The sequence below is a fragment of the Gavia stellata genome, chromosome 25 (assembly GCF_030936135.1).
Source record: "Gavia stellata isolate bGavSte3 chromosome 25, bGavSte3.hap2, whole genome shotgun sequence".
Taxonomy (NCBI): Eukaryota; Metazoa; Chordata; class Aves; order Gaviiformes; family Gaviidae; genus Gavia; species Gavia stellata.
Genome location: NC_082618.1, coordinates 3,839,062 through 3,856,970, shown reverse-complemented (window position 1 = coordinate 3,856,970; position 17,909 = coordinate 3,839,062). Strand labels below are relative to the sequence as shown.

The following is a 17,909-nucleotide window of genomic DNA, read 5'->3' as shown; positions in this document are numbered from 1 at the left end:
CGCGGAGCCTCTCGCAGAAGGCGGTGGTGCGGCCGGGGAGGGGCAGAGGGCACAAGGCGCGTTGGTCGTCGCACGGGAGTCTGTGTGGCGTGTGGTTTTATTATAAAACCTGAAACAACGGCCCAGGCAAAGGAAGCATCAGCCCACACAACGGCTGTGTTTTTAAGGACACCAGTCAACTTGCGGGTGCAGCCCATTGTCGTTATTTACAATAAAACACAGCCCCGTTCTCCAGAAATGGTGCACGTTTGCCACCTTCCTTCCAGACCCTCACCTCACGCCAGCCGCAGGCGTGCGGGGGATAAGTGACGCCCCGTGAGCCGTCTGCCCGTCACCTTATCGGCAGTGACCCCAAGATGATTCGGGGACATACGAGAGGCCGACGACTAACACACCGGGGCAGCTAAAGCACGCTTGAGCCAAAGGCCTACCCTTGTGTCACCAATAAACGCCCAGCCCCGACCGCCGCAGCCCGTACCGGAGACTATCCCGGCGCAGGCAGAGCCGCGCCCGGGCTGGGCCGTGGCGGCGGGTGAGCGCCTGTGGCGGCGGCGGCGGGGGAGCGCCCAGGCGCCGGGACTTCCCGACAGGCAGTAGCTCGGACAGCCCCGGCGGGGCGGGGAGCTGGAGACAGGCACCGCGAGGGGCAGCCCTGGCCCGGGCGCCGCCGTATATAAGCGGCGCGGGGTCCTGCGGGCGCGGTCCTGTCACGCTCGCACGGGGAGGAGGCTGAGGTGGCGATGGCGGATTTTGATCCTTACGACGATCGGGCCTACAGCAGCTTCGGCGGCGGCCGGGGGTGAGCGCGGCGCTGCGGGCGGCGCCAGGGCCTGGGCCGCTGGGGAGCGCCGAGGACTCCCCCCCGGAGCAGGGAGGGAAGGAGGGAGTGGCGCTCCGCGCCCCCCCCGGCCGGGCGAGGAGGGGGCGCGGCCGGGCAGGGCCTAGCCTGCCCCTTTCCCTGTGGAGATGGCGGGCGGGCACGGCGGGGGGGCGGGTGGAGAGAGGGACGGGGGGACGCTGCCTCTAGGAACCTTTCGGGCTCGTCTTGCCCCGCCGCCTTCCCTTCTCCGGGGGACGGGGGTGAGCGCGGCGGGGCGCGTTTCCCTCCGGCCTTGGCGGGCCCGCTTTATGAGGCGAGGAGGAGGCTGTGGTGTCCCGGGAGGGGGTGGCGGCCGTCCCCTCGGTCCGCGGGGCGAGTGCCGCAAGGTTTAGGGCCTGGCGGCTTGGGAGCGCCGGGAAGGGGCGGGAGGAGGAGGGTGTCGCTGTGTTCCCGCCGGCCCGGAGGCGAGTGGAGGGGGGGGATTTAGGGAGGTGCTGGGCCGGAGCCAAGGTAGGCCGTGAGGAGCTCCTGTAGGGACAGACCGGGAAATGGGAGGAGGGAGCTTCCCCTGAAGGTCTGTAGGGGGGCGAGAGACCCCTGTTCTGGCGGGTCGAGCTCCGCACGGCGAGGTGCCCGGCGGCGGGGGGAGCTGCTGCGGCGCCCCGAGAGCGGGCAGCGTTGTGATGCCTGCAGCGGGGAGGAAATGGGAGGGCTTTGTGGTGCCGCCGGTCGGGGAGGGCTGTGAGCCGCCGTCCTGCGTTATCCGGGGCTCCGGGTGCGGACTCCGAATCTCTGATCCTTAGGAATAAGGCTTGCCTCGCCTCTGTTTCTTTGCTGGAGAGTGCCTGTAGGGGAGGAGCTACAAAAACAGAAACCAGCAATTACGAAGTTTGTCTTAGGTTAGGAAGATGCAATTAGTAATTGACTTTTTTGAAGGTTGGTGCCATGTGCAGTAAAATAAAGCAGTAGGCATAAAACTATGAAATAAACTGTCTTTGCAAATAAATCTTAACGAGGATCCTGTTTTATAATCTAATCTTCCAAGATATGTTTCCTGATCAACAATGTTCTTGTCCTTTCCTGTTCTTAGAAGAATAAATCAGTTTTGTTTCAGACTGTTTAGGCAGCAGGGAGGAGCTACTGCTGAGATTATAACAGGAGTAAGTTTTCTTGTCTTTGGAAACACTGACACTTAAGCTTTGCGAGCTTGTTTTTATGCATAGATACCCTTTGTGTCTAAAGAAGAGATGTCCTGGAGCAAACAGATGATGTAGCCACTTAAAAATCTGTTATTTCTTAAATTTGGTAACAAATAACCTTGACAGCAGCCTAAATTGGCACTTGACACTCATAATAAATTCAGATGTTACTATTCAGTCTGCTCTACTCAATGTAGGCATGTCCTATGAAGCAATAAATTGAAGTTAAAATGTTACTTTCATATTCAGATTTCTGTAATAGAGTACTTAAACTTTCTCTCAGGCAAAATGTGGATACTTGTTTTGGTGAACCAAAGGTGCCCTGCTGATTAGTAGATGCCTTTGCAGATGAGAAAATGTACTTATTCTGGATTAGCTGTAGTTTTAAGCCTCAGATGCTACTAATATTAGAGTGCGACTCGTACTTGCATCTAATTTATGAGTATTACGTCTAAGTTACTAACAGCTAATTCACAATTTCAGACCTTAACATGTCTCTGTGCTTTGTATAAAGCCCCATAATATGTGTAGTGTGATGAAAACATGACTGTTCTTCTTGAAGGTTCTGATTAAAGAATCCCATGTTAACTTAAAGTGACTCCTACTCATTTTTAGGCTCTCTAGGATTGTAAGAATAGTGTAAACTCAGTTGAGATGTAATAGTTTTTGTGGGAGTTGCATTTTGCATAACCTTTAGACTGTATAGGGAGTGAGCATAGGATTTAAGTGTGACAGATAGAAAACAGTAGTTCCAACAAGTTCTAATGTATGTAAGATATCTGCCTCTTTCTCATACGCTTTAAAATTATTAGCAACAGAATATGACTGTGGCATGATGAGACGGGATTTTGCTAATGCACTGGTAGCGTGCTGATTAAGAGCTGAAGCATAATACTATGGTGTGTAAAAGTCACTTTATTGCAGATGAAGAACATGCTGCTGACTTTATTAACAAAAAGCTTACTAAAAAAAGTTTTTGGTAAGTGTTTTGGAGCCCAAAATTTGACACAAAAATCTGTACTTAAGTGTACTGAGGCCTTGCTGAAACTCTCTGGACATCTGTAGAGCTTCTCAAAGCTGAAGGAAACAGTATTTATCACTCCCGACTTGCTGGTAGGCTATTTATTTAGGTGCGGCTTTAAGCACTGGGCTTAATAATGCTGGGCACCTTACTCAAAAGTTAAGATTCATCTGCTGAAGTAAGTAAAAGGAAGTTAAAACGGAGAGCTAATCTTTATCCTTCTGGCATTTTGGATCCCATGTCTTACCCATTTAGTGTTATTAAATGTCTCCTGAAGAGTAGCTTCAAACGACAGTTTGGTTATTCTTTCACCCTAATATGGCCTTACAATGTCATTTAACTCAGTCCACCAAAAAGTAAGTCTCATTATAGGGATGCTTGCTTCTGCGTTTGCTAGAAGCAAGCTTTCCTCTTTAGCTTTCTGCTTTGGTTTTCTGAAAAAGAAATAAAATAGTTTTTTTTCAGATTCCCACCTTAAGATGACATAATTATTACCTAATTGTGTCTGAGCAAAAGTTACACTGAGTGGGAAATGCAGACTTTCATTTAACACTTTGGTGTGACGCAGTTCACTTAGTTCAGAGATGTTTTTAATTATAGTTGACTTTTGTCCTGTTTTGTTACAAATGAGAGCATCTTGTTTCTATCTCGTCGTTTTTTATTTCACTGTTTCAATATGGAAAAAAAATGTAGGTAAGTATAGAAACAGTTTCTTTTTGTGTTTCTATACCTGGATTCTGTAGGAAACTGAGTTTGGAACCTAGTTATTGACCATTCCTGTTCTTCAAATGGGGACTAAAATACCAAATACATAGTTATATATTTGATAACTGCAGCCTTAATGGATCAAATTCAAAAAGAATACTTCATTTTATGACTTAGTAGGGCATTGATTTCCATACATGCACCCCATGAAGTTCTGGTATGCTATGGTAGAAACAAGGTTTGTCTGTAGCACAAAAAATTCTTTTGGGGATTGCTAACTTGAGGGTGTGGTTTCAGAAGCAGCTCAAATTGATCCGAGTAGAGGTTGCTGTTGAAAGCTGTAGTTTGAGCCCTGGCTTTCGTTCTCCTTCCCGTCTTGGCATGAGTGCTCTTTGCAGCTGTCCAGATCACCTTGTTGATCTGGCAGAGAACTCAACTTTAGGGCGCATTTTCAGGTGAATCAGCCCACTGAACCAGATGACTGGCAGTCCAAGGAACATGGTGAGAATGTGTAGAAGGAGGAGGGTATGCTCCTTCTAAACTCAGCCTAAGCAATTTTGATGTTCCTGTAGAACATAAAAATTAAGATTTTTGGTTGCAATTTAAATGTACGGTATTTTAATAGCTGTATGTAAGGTCATACATGAGAATTAAGAACAAAGACATGGAACGGATTCTACGTATTGTGGAATTCTTTAAAAGAGCAACTGAGCTTTCTTGGCGTTCCTCCTTAAAACTTAGCCCTGTTAAAGTTAATTCTGCTATTCATACACAGCACCCAACTATAGCAGCTTTAGTTCTTAAGTATGTTTTTGACTCTGACTTGTTAATGAGACAAAGGCAGCTCAGGAATATTGTCAAAAAGGCTAAAATATGAACCTGGGTGGACACTAATTAAAGATATGTAGGTTGTGATTTCAGTATACTTAGCAGCATGCAGTTAGTGTGGTAACAAATGACTCCTGCCTGGAGCTGCTACCATAAAAAGGCACAAGTGACAGGCTTACCTAGAAAGAGTTAAGGAATCTTATTCAAGATTCTGCATTAGCTGGTTCATTAGTAATAAAATATTTATTCTGGGATGGGAAAAAAAGGCAGACAAGTACATTGCTTGCCCAATAGATTTTCTGGCTACATTCAACCAGCCAGAATAAAAGGAAATAATAAAATTATTTGACCTTCTGTATTTTAGGTAGGACTCTGCAGAAATCTAATTACTCCACGTCACACTAGCAAATCCTGGTTTGGTACAGTTTGTGTTCCATCGTGCTTCTAAATGCACACTGAGCCTCTGGGAAAGGGAGCAGACCTGAACAAAGCCCAGTAAAAGTAAGGCATTGAAGAGAACATGGGCAGAGCAGTGGGTAGGCATCTCAGGTAAAAGTCGAAGGTTGCTTAGGTGGGGCAGATGGTGTTGGAACCAGTGACAGTGGCTCCTGTACTCTAGAAGTCCAGGAGTTGTAACTTCAGGTTGCCTTGTGCCCACAGTACAAATCTTGCTCTCTGTAAAGGAGATCAAAGTTAGCTTCAGAAGATTTGGCTCTACAGGAAATTAACACACAGATGTGTTACACTAATACAGGGGAGAATTTAGCTGGTACAGCCTAGTTCCTCAGTGACCAATGCCAGTAGCCTTAACTGAGACTGAGGGGAAAAGATAGGAAAAGACAACCTAGTTTACCTCGGCCTGTGATTCATGAGACACAAAGGAAGAAGTAAACAACTAAATAGCACTGAAATTGGTTTCTCTGCCTTAAAATACCTTGCTCAACCAACTTTTTTTATTATGTGTTCAATTCAAAGCATTCCAGTCTAGATATCTGACAGTTATGGCAATAACTTGAGAGTTAGGAGAAGATGTTTCTGTTAAGCTAAATGCTGCTGAAATAATTTGGACAATTGTGGAGTGGATGTTGATAATATACTATTTAGTTAAAAGCATTGGATCCAGCTTAATTTCAGGTTAAGCTGACGAGCCTGTGCCATGCAAGTGTTTCTTCACTGCTATAAATTATTCTTAAAGCCTAGTCTAGGATGTGTTTTTTAAGAAGTAATGTTTTTGAGTAGGGGACAGTAGAGAGAACCTTACGTTGCTTTTCTTAATGGATTGTGGGATGAAAAAGGAGTTCATTCATCACTTTGTTACTGAGTTCGACTGTAAGGTATTTAAGTATATTGCTCATTTGTTTTTCCCACTGAAGTACTGCATCAGGTAATACTAGAAACGAGTTGGCCAATAGTGGCGGTGGCAGGTACAGGCAAAGGGATAGAAAAACTACTTAAAACTGTGGAAAAATCCACTTCCAAAAAGTCAAACAGCACCTGAGCAGTGCTATATACTGTATTACTGGTTGTGTTGGGAGTCAGGTTCCGGAGACACCGTGCTTTCTTTCAACAGGTCTCGTGGTGGCGGCCTTGGTTCCCGCAAACAGAAAGAGCTGCCAACAGAACCCCCTTTCACAGCATATGTGGGAAATCTACCCTTCAACACTGTTCAAGGAGACATAGATGCCATCTTCAAGGATCTCAGTGTAAGGAGTGTACGACTAGTCAGAGACAAGGAAACAGACAAATTTAAAGGTGAGTGTTCAGAGTTGCTTTAGTTGTAGATGGCTGACCGGTAGGGGAAAATGAGGTACTTCTAAAGTCACTTGAATGGGGTATTTCAGTCCCTACTCTAAAAGGCAGTTAGCTTGTTGATCTACATTTCTTTTTATGTTGATTTATGCAGGTTTCTCATTCACTAACAAACATCTCATTTGAATGAGATTCACAGTTACTTCCATCATCTTAAGATACAGACTAACCTGAGTGATAAGAGTCAATATTTGTCCTGCCATAAAAGGACTTTCTCAAACCTTGCGTTTTTCTTGCATGAATTGTAACAAAGTTGAAGTGTCTGACCCACTTAAGATCCATGACCTTAAGTGTTGAGTACTTACACAATCTTTCTTTAGTTCAGAAGAGCTCCATTGCTTCAGCTCTGTTTTTTTTGTAGACAGGGAGAAAAAGCAAGTAGATAAGCCATTCAGACAATTGTTTTGGAGGACACAGATCTGATTTCCATTGGAATTGGCCAGTGGAAAGGGAGTATATTTGTAAGTTCCTTTTAGAAGAGGGAAAGGCTTAACTCTGGTAACAGAGGGTCTCAAAAAAGGAATAAATTCACTAAATTATGCGACGACACAAAATCAGACTGCTGGCCAAGCAGGTACTTCAGCTTCTTGTTTAAAAATACTAGTAACTAAATGACAATATGCAGCTAAATAACTGTCTAAAGGCATAGATCAAATCTAATCTGTAATGAGAACCCTATGGTAAAGGGAATTAATCAGGCTCTTAGCATTTGGATAGTGCCCATACAGAGTTCTATTTCAGGATTTGTCCCCACTGTTAACGGGCATAGGTAAATGCATTCATCCTTAATGATGTTTGGTTTCTGAGTTGTGTACATCTTGCACTTACCATATTGTAGCTTATGTTTGAAAGAGAAGGGAGGCTATTAGCAGATATGCAGGAGGGGTAGCTTTTTACAAAGGCCTTTTAAAGCACTGATATTAACTTGTGAGGTTCTTCCTGCAGGATTTTGTTACGTAGAGTTCGATGAGGTGGAGTCACTCAAGGAAGCTCTTACGTATGATGGTGCAGTAAGTATACTTGCAATTAATTTATGAAATAAAAAGATAAGCACAAGTCTCAAACTCTTTGGCAGCCCATATGGTACATTCTGAAGAGATTCTCCTCTTTATTTAACAGCTTTTGGGTGACCGATCACTCCGAGTGGACATAGCAGAAGGCAGAAAACAGGATAAAGGTGGCTTTGGCTTCAGAAAAGGTGGCGGGCCTGATGACAGAGGTGACTTCCATTTTTCTAAATAGCTTCTTAATGGTTGTCGTTATGACTTCTGGTGCTAACTAATGCTAAGACAAGGCATGCAAGTAAACACGAAGATTATATAGGAAGGAGAAATTTCGTATGTGTACGCATATTTCTAACCTAGCTGCTGCTGCTCCTGAAATGTCTGGAATAGATGCGCTTTGTGTGAAAAAGCTGAACGTGTCACTCCTAGCCCAGGAAGTGAGACCAATACCCCTAGTAATGTATAGTGTCTTGCAGAGGACAATCATAAGCCCAACAGTCTGATCTGCTACTATTTTATTATGATGTAAGAAAAGTGAGTAAGCTAAGTAAGCACAAGTAGACAAATACTTATTTTGGAGTATCTGTCTCCTGTTCCGCTGTAAAAACAGGCTTTGCTGTAGTTGAAGCTTAATTGTAGACTCACTAAATGCTTCCTTTGAATGTGTATTAGAGAAACTTTTTGGACCGCTTATTCTTGGTTAACTTAAACCGACCTTTTGTTCCTATGCAATGGAACTTGGTAGTACTGAAACAAAAGGATTTTCCAGCAGCATGACTTTGGATATTGAAGGACTGAAACTTTGTTTTGGTATCCCCTTGATCAGTCTTTCCCACAGCTTCAGACCTGAACACAATTGTGGCTTTTTTCCTAGGAATGGGAGGAGGTTCCCGAGAATCCAGAGGAGGTGGATGGGATTCCAGAGATGACTTCAATTCTGGTATCAGTATTAACACTTGTACAGATAGGCAGCCTAAAAGGCACAAAATTGTTCTCATTTTCATGTCAGCTACATTTGTCCCCATTACTGTTTTGATTGGGTCTACTGTATGCCAGCTTTGGACATCCTACAGCTGCAGTGGGATTCTTCAGGGGAGATCTTCCATTGCCCTGTAACAAAGTGTCCTGATTGTAAATGTTATGAAACAATCCTAAATGGCAGATACCATAGGCTACATTTGAACAAGTGTCTAGGTTTTAAGCACTTCGCAAACATGAGGCCAAGTACACTTCTGAATAGTAGCAGAAACAGACAGATCATGTGGAAAAGCTGATACTGTATTCTTCAGAGCAGAGGCTTTCACCTTCTTAAGGAGATGTGACATCATTTTATGTGTATCCCTGAAGCAACTGACTTCTCCAAAGATGTATTAGTGTTCCAAAGCACTTTTAAATGCAAAATGTTTGTAAACTTTTAGACCTGTTACAGTCATGCAAGTTGCAGCAAATGACTGAGCTTGCTGAGTGGAAGGTAGTGATAGAGCCACCAAGTTTGCTCTTGACTTTCAGTCAGTTTCTAGCTATTAGAATCCAGGGTGACATTAACATAATTTCTTTTGTCCTCTGAAATTGTGGGTTTGGTCCATTTTCTGATGGGGACATGTTGGCAAGTGCACCTTTGCAATGTCTGGTCTCTGCGTGAGTGGAATGGACAAAGTAGAATGAGTGGTAACAAAGTGTGCCCTTGCCACTAGCATGGAACTGAAGCATGCTGGAGAGAGGAAGCTTGCTACAGCGCTGCGCTTAACCTGCCTTTGTAGCTAAGCATTCTGGTGTTGTAGCTTTATACCTTTTTTTGGCAGCTTCTTCAAATGCAGATGCATTTCAGCTTGTTAGATTGTGGATGAGTGATTTGTGAGCCAGAAGTTTAGCATTTAAGTCTTAGTTGCTACAGAAGCTTTTCTTCTCAGGTTGTACAGCCTTGCTCTGGATCAAGTGTTTAAAGATGGTTGTTTGGCCCGGAAGTAAGGGACAGTTCTGCAACTCTGCCAAATACTGAAGTGGAAAGGAAAATCTCAAATGGGAGCAAAACAACTTTCTCTTCCAGGCAGCGTCTGAAAAACTGAGTATATTCCCCTTAGGTGTGCTGTTAGCCTGAAGTGTCTTCCTCCCATTGAATGCAGATGATGGGGCTTAGAGAGATACTCTGGGATAGTCATTGGTACAGACTGGAACTCTGGCTAGTGACAAACAGTTCTTAATTTTTTTTTGATACATAAACTGAAGAATGCAGTCAGTTTCATACTTAAAGTCCAAATTGGGTTTTTTTCCAGCTCTTTCATTAATCTAGTAAATGCTTGGTCAGTTTATAGTACAACTAAAAAGCCTTGGGGTTTTGCTCTGTTTTTCAAAGGCTCTTTTTTATAAGGACTGTGTATTTCACTACTCCCTAGCTATTTTCCCATTTACTCTGCTCCCGCAGATTTCATGCTAAGGCTGTGGCCAGTGTGATCTTCTGGCTACAGAAGTACTCTGGGTACTTCTAGTGTTGTCTCTGAATTCAGCTAATGGTGTTAATAATCTGAAGTTGCAGATGAAGCTCGTATTTTAAGTTCACTTGATGACCCACTCTTCAACACTCCAGTAAGCCTCTAGGAGGATAAAGCAGTTTCTGAACTTGGCATAGTGTACTTGGTTTCAAATGGCATCTGTATGACTCTTCAAGAACGTGTTAGAGATCTGTGACACAATCTGTCCACAAACAAAGGCTCTCAGTGCATCATCTTGGACTGACAGCAGTGACTTGCAAGGTTTTCCGTTCACCCAGATAAAAATCTAGATTAAAAGTATTGCAGAATGTGCTCTTTAAATTCACTGTCTTCCGTCTTCAGGATTCAAAGATGATGACTTCTTGGGAGGCCGGGGTAGAGGAACCCGCCCTGGAGACCGGCGACCACCAGGTGCCTCAATGGGAAGCGGTGGCACTGGTCGTTTCAGAGATGGGCCTCCCCTCCGTGGATCTTCCATGGACTTCAGAGAGCCAACAGAAGGTAAACTCTTTATATCTTCTGTAATTCGGTCTTCCTTCATGAAGGAGACTGCTGCTTTCTCTGTCAGGTTAAAGCTACTGCCCTTGACAGGCAGATCTTAAAACCTTAATGTTTTTTCTTTCAGAGGAAAGAGCACAGCGACCCCGACTTCAGCTCAAACCTCGAACAGTTGCTACTCCCCTCAATCAAGTAGCCAACCCAAACTCCGCTATCTTTGGTGGAGCCAAGCCCCGAGAGGAAGTAGTAAAAGAGCACGACTGAGTTTGGGGTTGAGAGGGAATGGGGAGGCGGGAGAAAAAGCAAGACAGTACAGAGTGACTAGCTCTGCTGGAATGTCGACCCTGCAGTTTACCATTCCTGCCATCTGGCATTTGTCCTCTTTGAAACCGAAAACACAGAGCTTGTGAATGCATGTCAGCTGTTAACAAGTGGTTTTTAGTACGTTCTTGGCTTTGCTGTATCTAGTGCCTGCTTTGTGCTGAGTTTCCCTCTTCTGTTTCCTTCCAAGCAGCACAGTTGCCAGTAGATAAGGCAGTGTAGCTGCTTCCACGAGTGTGGAGGTCTCTGGACAAAGGTGCTGCTTCAACTTCTTCCTTTCTGGGTTTGTTTTACTTTAGAAGCACAGGTTAGACTTAGTTATTGCCCTGTATTGTTTCCTTTTACTTCCTCAGTGCTCCTCTTCTGACCTGCATGTCTTGTTCTGTATTGCTGTGGCTCTGAAGAGGAAAACTGGAGAGTCCAGATGAGTCGAACAGAGAAATTCACAGTTCTAACCAAGTAGTGAAATACCATTTATGACAATTGGTGATAGAGTTACTGTATACAGCAGAGCCCCTTATAAAACTAAGGGGGACAGCTGCCCTTTCACACAGCTTCCCAGGAAGTATCCATTTAATAGATGCAAATAAAATTGGCTGACAAGAAGCCTGGTGAATAGGTAGTAGAATCGGTATGGATAAAGCATCTGCCAGCAGGCTCTTGCTGGTGGCTGTCTATTGACTTCAAAATGGTATGATACTACACCTCTGAGCTCAAGGTTAGTGCTGCAAAAGTGTGCCTCTTTGAGCACAGCTGCTCACTGGCTCTTTCTGCTTACATTTTTTTTGGGGGTTTTACATGTTTGGTAAATTTTTAAACAAAGTTTCTACAAATAAAATTGACTTTTTATTTTTGTTTAAGGAGTGTATACTTTGCCATGCAGTATGTAATCGCCATTATCCCCTGTATTTCTTTGCCCAGTGGTGTACAGTTTTAAGACCTCGGCTTTCAGAATACCTTGAGAACGGGCAGATTAGAAATCCTTCTGCTATAGACTCTCTTCATGTAGAAGTTTGGGTAAAAAGCATTTCTAGTTTCTGCATCTCTCTTCGCTTGAAATGTTTCTTGCCAGTGTTGTTTGGGAGGAGGGAGCGGAGCGGGAGGCTGGAGTGAAAGGAAGAGAGATCATTAATGTTTAAAACCAAAACCTGGATCTGTAACACTGAAGTGTGGATATGTCCAATGCATGAGAAAATCTTGGGCCCCTAATGCTGGTGCTGACAGCTTTCCAGTAAAACAGCCGGCACACCAGAGTACTTGCAAGAGGAGTTTGGAAGCATGGCCGCTTCACTACCGGCAGCACCGCTAGTAGCGAATTTCCTCCCTGAAGTTACCTTTGTAATGTCAGAGTCCCAGCAATTTACAGAACTACTCTTTCCTTCCTTCTGCCTGTCACTTAATCTGCTTCTGAGATAAGAACCATTTGTCTAACACTAATACTTAATTTAAGACAGACATGCATTTGTGTGGTTGTATTCCAAACCAATAATTGACCTATTTACATCTTCAATGTGGAAAAGATTTTTAAGAACAAATTCCCACATAAAACCTCACCTCTAGTCAAGACAGTTGACTTTTAAATGTAAAAAAAAAAAAAAAAAAAAAAGAAAAAAAGGAAAAGAATTCCAAACACTTAACACATTCTGCTTCATAACAAAATAAATTTATGGATATGGTATTTTGTGAATGATCTTTTAAATAAAAGAAAACATTAAGTAATATTTAACATTGGTCTTTATTTGAGTCTGCTATAGCATGTTTGTTCCTTCCCCCTCCCCTGCCCCCCCAGTTTTCAAACATGTTAATTTGGAAATTTGCTTCCTTAAATTTTATGGAGAAGCAGTACCAGAGCCACTAGTGGAAATATGGGAGGCAGGAATCTAATCTAAACGAGTAAGTGCTAGAACATGTGGGACACAGTGAAATAAAAACTGTGTACAAGTGGAAGTGAGCCCAAGTTCTTTGCCCTGTGGCTTCAGTGTAACTCCAGTTACATTGCTAAGGCTGCCAGGCAGAATTTGGAAGTACCTATAGCTTGCAGTTCATGTAGCTCTTGGTGCAGTTTTCCCCAAGCTGGGTTCTGCTGCCCTCTGGCCAGAATCCCCTGCCTGGTACAGGGTAAAATGTGTGTCCTTCCCATCTGAGTAGCAATCAGTTTAATGTGGAGCCTTTGTGGTAGGACAATGTAAATAGCTCAGCTTGCTGCTGTCTTGCCCAGTTTCTCCCAACTTTTTCAGCTGACCTGTTTCCCACTAGACATAACTGTTAATGAGGCAGTTGCCCTGTGTCTTTGAAGTATCTGTGTACTGCAGGGTGAGTTAAGAGGGAGAGCCATGGTTTTATTGGGGAAATGAGCTCTGACCTTCCTGCTGGTTTTACTGCTTTCCACAGCATGAAAGGGATGGAAAGTGTTCCTGCCTTCCGGCTACTTGATCCCCTTTCTCTGTAGACCTGCTCTTACTGCAGCTTGAGCCGAGAATCCAAATCCTGCTCTGGAGCCGCTTGCTGAGGCAGTGTGTGTACTAGCACCTGACTGTCCTACCTGACTGATAACCTGGGGTTTATGTGTAAGAGCAGGGCTGGCTGGGTGGAGCTGGTGTCCTTCAGCTGCTACCGCAAGGCTTGCTCGTAGCTGGTCTTTCAAACCTCCTGACGGCGGAAGCAATAATTTCATCATGCCGCATGGAGGAAAGTAATGCTGATCTGTGAGAAGGGTGGAGAGATGGAAAATGGCTCATCTTAGTCCTATAAATATTTTTCTGTATCTCCTAATATTTGTTTGGTCAAGGGTTTCCTGCTAGTGAATGCAGCCTAATCCCAGTATCATTTAATTTTTTTTAATTTTTTTTTTTAGTAGTTCTTTGTATGCAAACATTAGTGCATTGCCTGGTTTCTTTGGAGCATTCTGTGTTATGCTTCCCAATATGGCTTAGGGTCAGACTCCTCCACTCCTCTTTCTTTCCCCCCTTCAAAAATTTAATTGATATTAACATTTTCCTATACAGAAGCATATCCATCTAGTTTGAATCAACAGTTGACAAAACTATATGTAATATATGGATGTGGCATTTTAAGTTTCGTAGGGGGAAGGAAGATTGTTTTTCCCCCTCCCACCAGCAAAAAGCAGTTAAGGTTTAATTTTACCTGCAGCTCAAAGCTAAGCCTGGCACGGCAAAGCCTAGACCGAGGAGGTTACCAGCGGTGGTAACAAATGGATAATTCACTTTGTGGCTATTTGTATTCTCACCAAGTTATTCCTAGTAGGTGTGCAGAGCTTTCTTCAGGCTTGAATTTAAAAAATAAACAAAACTGAAATCAGGAATGCAGCAGACGGTTTTTGGAACTGAAATTGAGTTAAGGCGAAGCAGTGCTTTGTTGTGTTTCTCCAGTTGGGTTGCAGGTGGGGAAGGCTGGCGTGGTGTCTCTGGAAAAGCTGGGGGACAATGTGTCTTACATGCTGCAGAACTCCACTGTCAACCACCAAAAAATAAACCCCGCTGAGCTCCCGAGCCCAAGAGGGGTCCTGGGAGAGCTAATCCCAGCCCTCTGACCGCAGCAGCCCAGTGCTGGCACGGGCGTGTTGCCAACTCACTGGACCGGGCAGATCTGTAACAGCATCCGAGGGGGCTCTTTGCGCTTGTGGTCATGAATGTTGTTTTGATGGCTGAACAAAGAGGTGGAGGAGTGTTCATGTATTCAAATGATGGGCTGGTGATAGAGTCAAGTTAAATTTGCGCCCTCGAGGGTGGCTTACTTGCCTTCCTAAAGCAGCAACAAGATGTTAACCTACTACTGAGATGCGCTGGCACTACTAAAAGAGTCTCCAATGCTGACCGTGAATGTTTGCAGTTCTGCTAGGTGTCCCAGAGCTGGTTGTGACAGAGGGCAGCTGTGGCCAAGACGCGCCGTCCCAGGGCAGTTTGGGATGATGCTGATCTTTCTCAACTTGTCTTATGAATTCTGTTATAGTTTCAATCCTGACTTTAGCACATAGTATGGTAGGAGCATTTGCTACCTGTAGTACTAGCTGCTGACTTGTCTTCGGAAAAGATGATAATATCTGGAGAATTTTAGAGCAAACCCTGTGATATTGCAACCCCTCCTTTTTGTAGAAAAGATCTAATAATAAAGCCAGAAAATTTTGAAATGCACGTGCAACCCCTCCATCAGAGCGCTCGCGTGTAGCAGCTTGCAGAGCAGCCCTTGTCCCGCTGACTGCTTTGAACAGAGCTCTTTGGAGTGACGTTTCCAGGAATCCCCCAGTCCACCTGGAGTGTATTTTGGACAAAGGCTGTGCGTGTCAAGTTCGCTGCAAGCAAGTGCAGTTTGAAGCCAGGTGTAGATCACTGGTTTCCTACACCGACCTCGTTCCTTCTCAGCATGTGGAAGTACGTCTCATAATTATTCACACTGGCTTACGGCAGGAAGACGGGCAATAGGCTGTTAACTGCGAGCATCTTTAGATTTGTGTTTAGTTTATGTTTTGTGTTCTGATGGTTTCTGTGTTTTGCTACCAGATGACAGCAAAGGCTCTGAAGGAATGGGGCTGTTCCTACATCCTGGCATATTCTAGCGCAGAATCAGTTACCTTTGTAGTTCTCAAGGGCCCTTCTCTGGACTGGATTCTTAGGATGCAATTTTATAGGTGATGCTTGTCTTAAATTTTTAGAAAGGGGAGTTTCTGTGGCTAAAGAGGAATTTGATTTCCAGCTGAGATTGGAATTTTTCTAATCCGGTAGCTGAATTCCTCCTCTCAAATGCCATTTATCCACTGCAGGATTTTCAGGAATTGAGTATTTTTGAAGTGGCAGAGGGCCATCTTTTATTGGGTGCATACATTTTATCTATATAGTCTGCAATTTATTCTATTATTTGTGATACCACTCACTACATCAGTGTTAAATCAAACCGATGAGAAGCATTTTAAATGGTGTAATCATAGTCTTTGACCTTGCTTTCTGAAAGGATTTAACCCTTCAGTGCCAGACACTTGACTCTCTCAAGCCTGATGCACGTTAGTCGTAGCAATATCCTGATGACATTGTACGTTCTTGACTGGAGAAACGTACGACCAAAGCTATAGGTGAATAGCTTGCGCCTATCCTGTGCGTTAGGGATTGCCAGGGAGCTTTGCTGGCTCCTGCCTGTGTCTGCTCACTGCAACCCAAAGCTTGGATGGGCACAAGAAATGGGAGATGGGGTTCTGGTTGCACATGTGGTGTCACGGCGTGTGTGCAGTGTCACTGTTATTAGGTCTAAGATCATGTTCCTCATCTTACTGGAGCTGTTTGGGTGACTAAATCTAAAGCATTTTATGGTTTCCTTTTCCATAGCTGCAACGACTCTGTTACATGACGTTGCCTGCTCAACGGCAGGTTAATTTTCACATCGGCTTCCCTCATCTCTGTCCCCTTTGCAGCAAAGTGCGTCCAAGGGCTTTAAGGACCTTCAGCGCTGTTACAGGAACAACCTGCTTACCTGTAAGCTACAAGTTCTTGTGAAAAGCTCTAGAGTATCCCAGGGTTGATGTTTTGGGTATGTTATTGCCGGGAAGGCTGCCACCACCTTTCTGCTCAGTAGGTTTCAGCCAGGTTAGTGTTCAGCACGGTAGGGATTTGCTTCCTACTATGAGATTGTTTTGTCCTTGTCACCGTGCTCCCAGGATCTGCCTCTTTCTTTTAAACAAACCAAAAAGCACTGAGTACCTCTATAAACCCCTGCAAAATCTGTACTGTAATGAATCTGTATAATTTGTATTGCTGTATAAAAAAAAAATCAAATAAAAGCATTCAAACCTTCTAGGTCTTTGTGTTCAAATTTAAGAATTATGGTGTCTACAAGGATGAACTGAGCAGGGTAAGAACGGGAAGAAGCTTTATAGCGCCACAGGGATGTACACTATTAGTCTTTGCAAACCTTCATTAAATTTTTGTAAAGCACCCAGAAATCCTCGCTGTGAGCTGTCTTTCCACTGGGTGGTAGCAGCATGTATCTTCAGCTGTAACGGAGCTGCTTTCGGTTTCAGCTCGGTGAGATGAGATTTGCAGTGGGGCGTGCAGCTGGGGCAGGGGAGGAGGTGGCACTTCCCCTTTAGCTGGGGAAACGCTCATGCAACTACAGCCAAGAGGAAAGCCGTTTCTTGGTCTTTACAAAAATGTGCGTGCGCTACTTAGCATGTCAAAAAACTTCCTCCAAGACGTGGCTTTCATTAAAGCCACTGTGAAAATTTGGCAAAACAAATAATTAGTGGTTGGGATGAGATCTGTGCTTATTCTGGTCCCAAAATGAGGGGGATTTGAATGCTGGACTCCTGCAAAGCAGCCAATGCTTGACCCCCAAGGTTTATGAGCTCTGGGAGAAAGAGCCTGTTGGAGCTTGGAAACCTTTCCTCAAAACTTTCAGCATTGGGTGTGTTTCTGCAGAAAGGTCAGGTTTAGATGATGCATTGATTTGCAATCGTTGTTTACGACTAATCAGCATTAGTCGTAACACCTGGTTCAAGCAAAACCAGCTGGTCTTGGAGCAGACCCCACCTTCGTCTGAAAGGATATAAACCAGTCCCCAGTGCATTCAGTCTCCCAGCCCCAGCAGGTAAGCTGGGCAGGGTGGAAGATGGGCTCCAGCAACCCCTCTGGGCCCAAAGAGATCTCTCTACAGCTGGTTAGCTACATATCAAAGGGGAAAAAAAGAGGGTTTGGTTAGCTGGTAAAACTGGCTGTGGTAGTAGATGCTATGTGTTTGTTACGGGGGGGGGAAAGCAAAGCCGGACTGAAATGGGTAAGCTTTGAAAAGGACATGGAAAGGTGAAATTTTTATGTAATTTATTGCAGCATGATGCTCCTCTGTCTTTGGTCTTTTATCAGACCCGAAATGGTTTTTAGCAGCAGGTCTAGATGAGGCCCAGGAGTTACAGGAGGGAGAGGACAGGCACAGGGTAGAGCCTGGTATCCCAAGCTGGGTTTGCTGTCTGAGGGGATATTGTCTGCGCGTCAGAGAGGGAGCTCGGTCTGGCCTTGGGAAGAGCCGAACTCATGGGTGTGTTGGTAGGTGCTCGGGGTGAGGGCTCTCATCCTAAACCTCTACATGGAGCCCTTCTCGTGAGCCGTACAAAGAAGGGAGATGGTGTCCGTACCTCTGTATTACTGCCGTAGTTACCTTCTAATCAAAGTTAGAAATCGGGGTGGTTGATCTCTCACAAGGACTGCTGTCTTCGAA

At 44.5% G+C, this 17,909-nt stretch overlaps 1 protein-coding gene across 3 annotated transcripts; it reads left to right on the top strand.

Moving 5' to 3' along the window:
• Positions 1–724: 724 nt before the first annotated feature.
• On the top strand, positions 725–12,413 carry EIF4H (eukaryotic translation initiation factor 4H). Of its 3 annotated transcripts, none has more exons than XM_059829156.1 (7): positions 725–799; positions 6,144–6,325; positions 7,328–7,392; positions 7,502–7,601; positions 8,261–8,326; positions 10,218–10,376; positions 10,501–12,413. In XM_059829156.1, exons 1-7 carry the CDS (start codon positions 741–743, stop codon positions 10,635–10,637), a joined length of 768 nt encoding a protein of 255 aa, XP_059685139.1. In that variant the 5' UTR covers positions 725–740; the 3' UTR covers positions 10,638–12,413. The 3 variants fall into 3 exon arrangements, with proteins under 3 accessions (XP_059685139.1, XP_059685140.1, XP_059685141.1); XM_059829157.1 differs by having other exon boundaries at positions 8,261–8,332; positions 10,227–10,376; XM_059829158.1 differs by lacking the exon at positions 8,261–8,326.
• The last annotated feature ends 5,496 nt before the right edge of the window (positions 12,414–17,909 follow it).

Excerpts from the sequence above, each read along its gene's own strand:
- EIF4H (XM_059829156.1), top strand. The coding sequence starts at position 741 with ATGGCGGATTTTGATCCTTACGACGATCGGGCCTACAGCAGCTTCGGC. Across the intron at positions 7,393-7,501 it reads CTCTTACGTATGATGGTGCA|CTTTTGGGTGACCGATCACT; the intron begins GTAAGTATACTT and ends TTTATTTAACAG. Across the intron at positions 8,327-10,217 it reads CAGAGATGACTTCAATTCTG|GATTCAAAGATGATGACTTC; the intron begins GTATCAGTATTA and ends TTCCGTCTTCAG.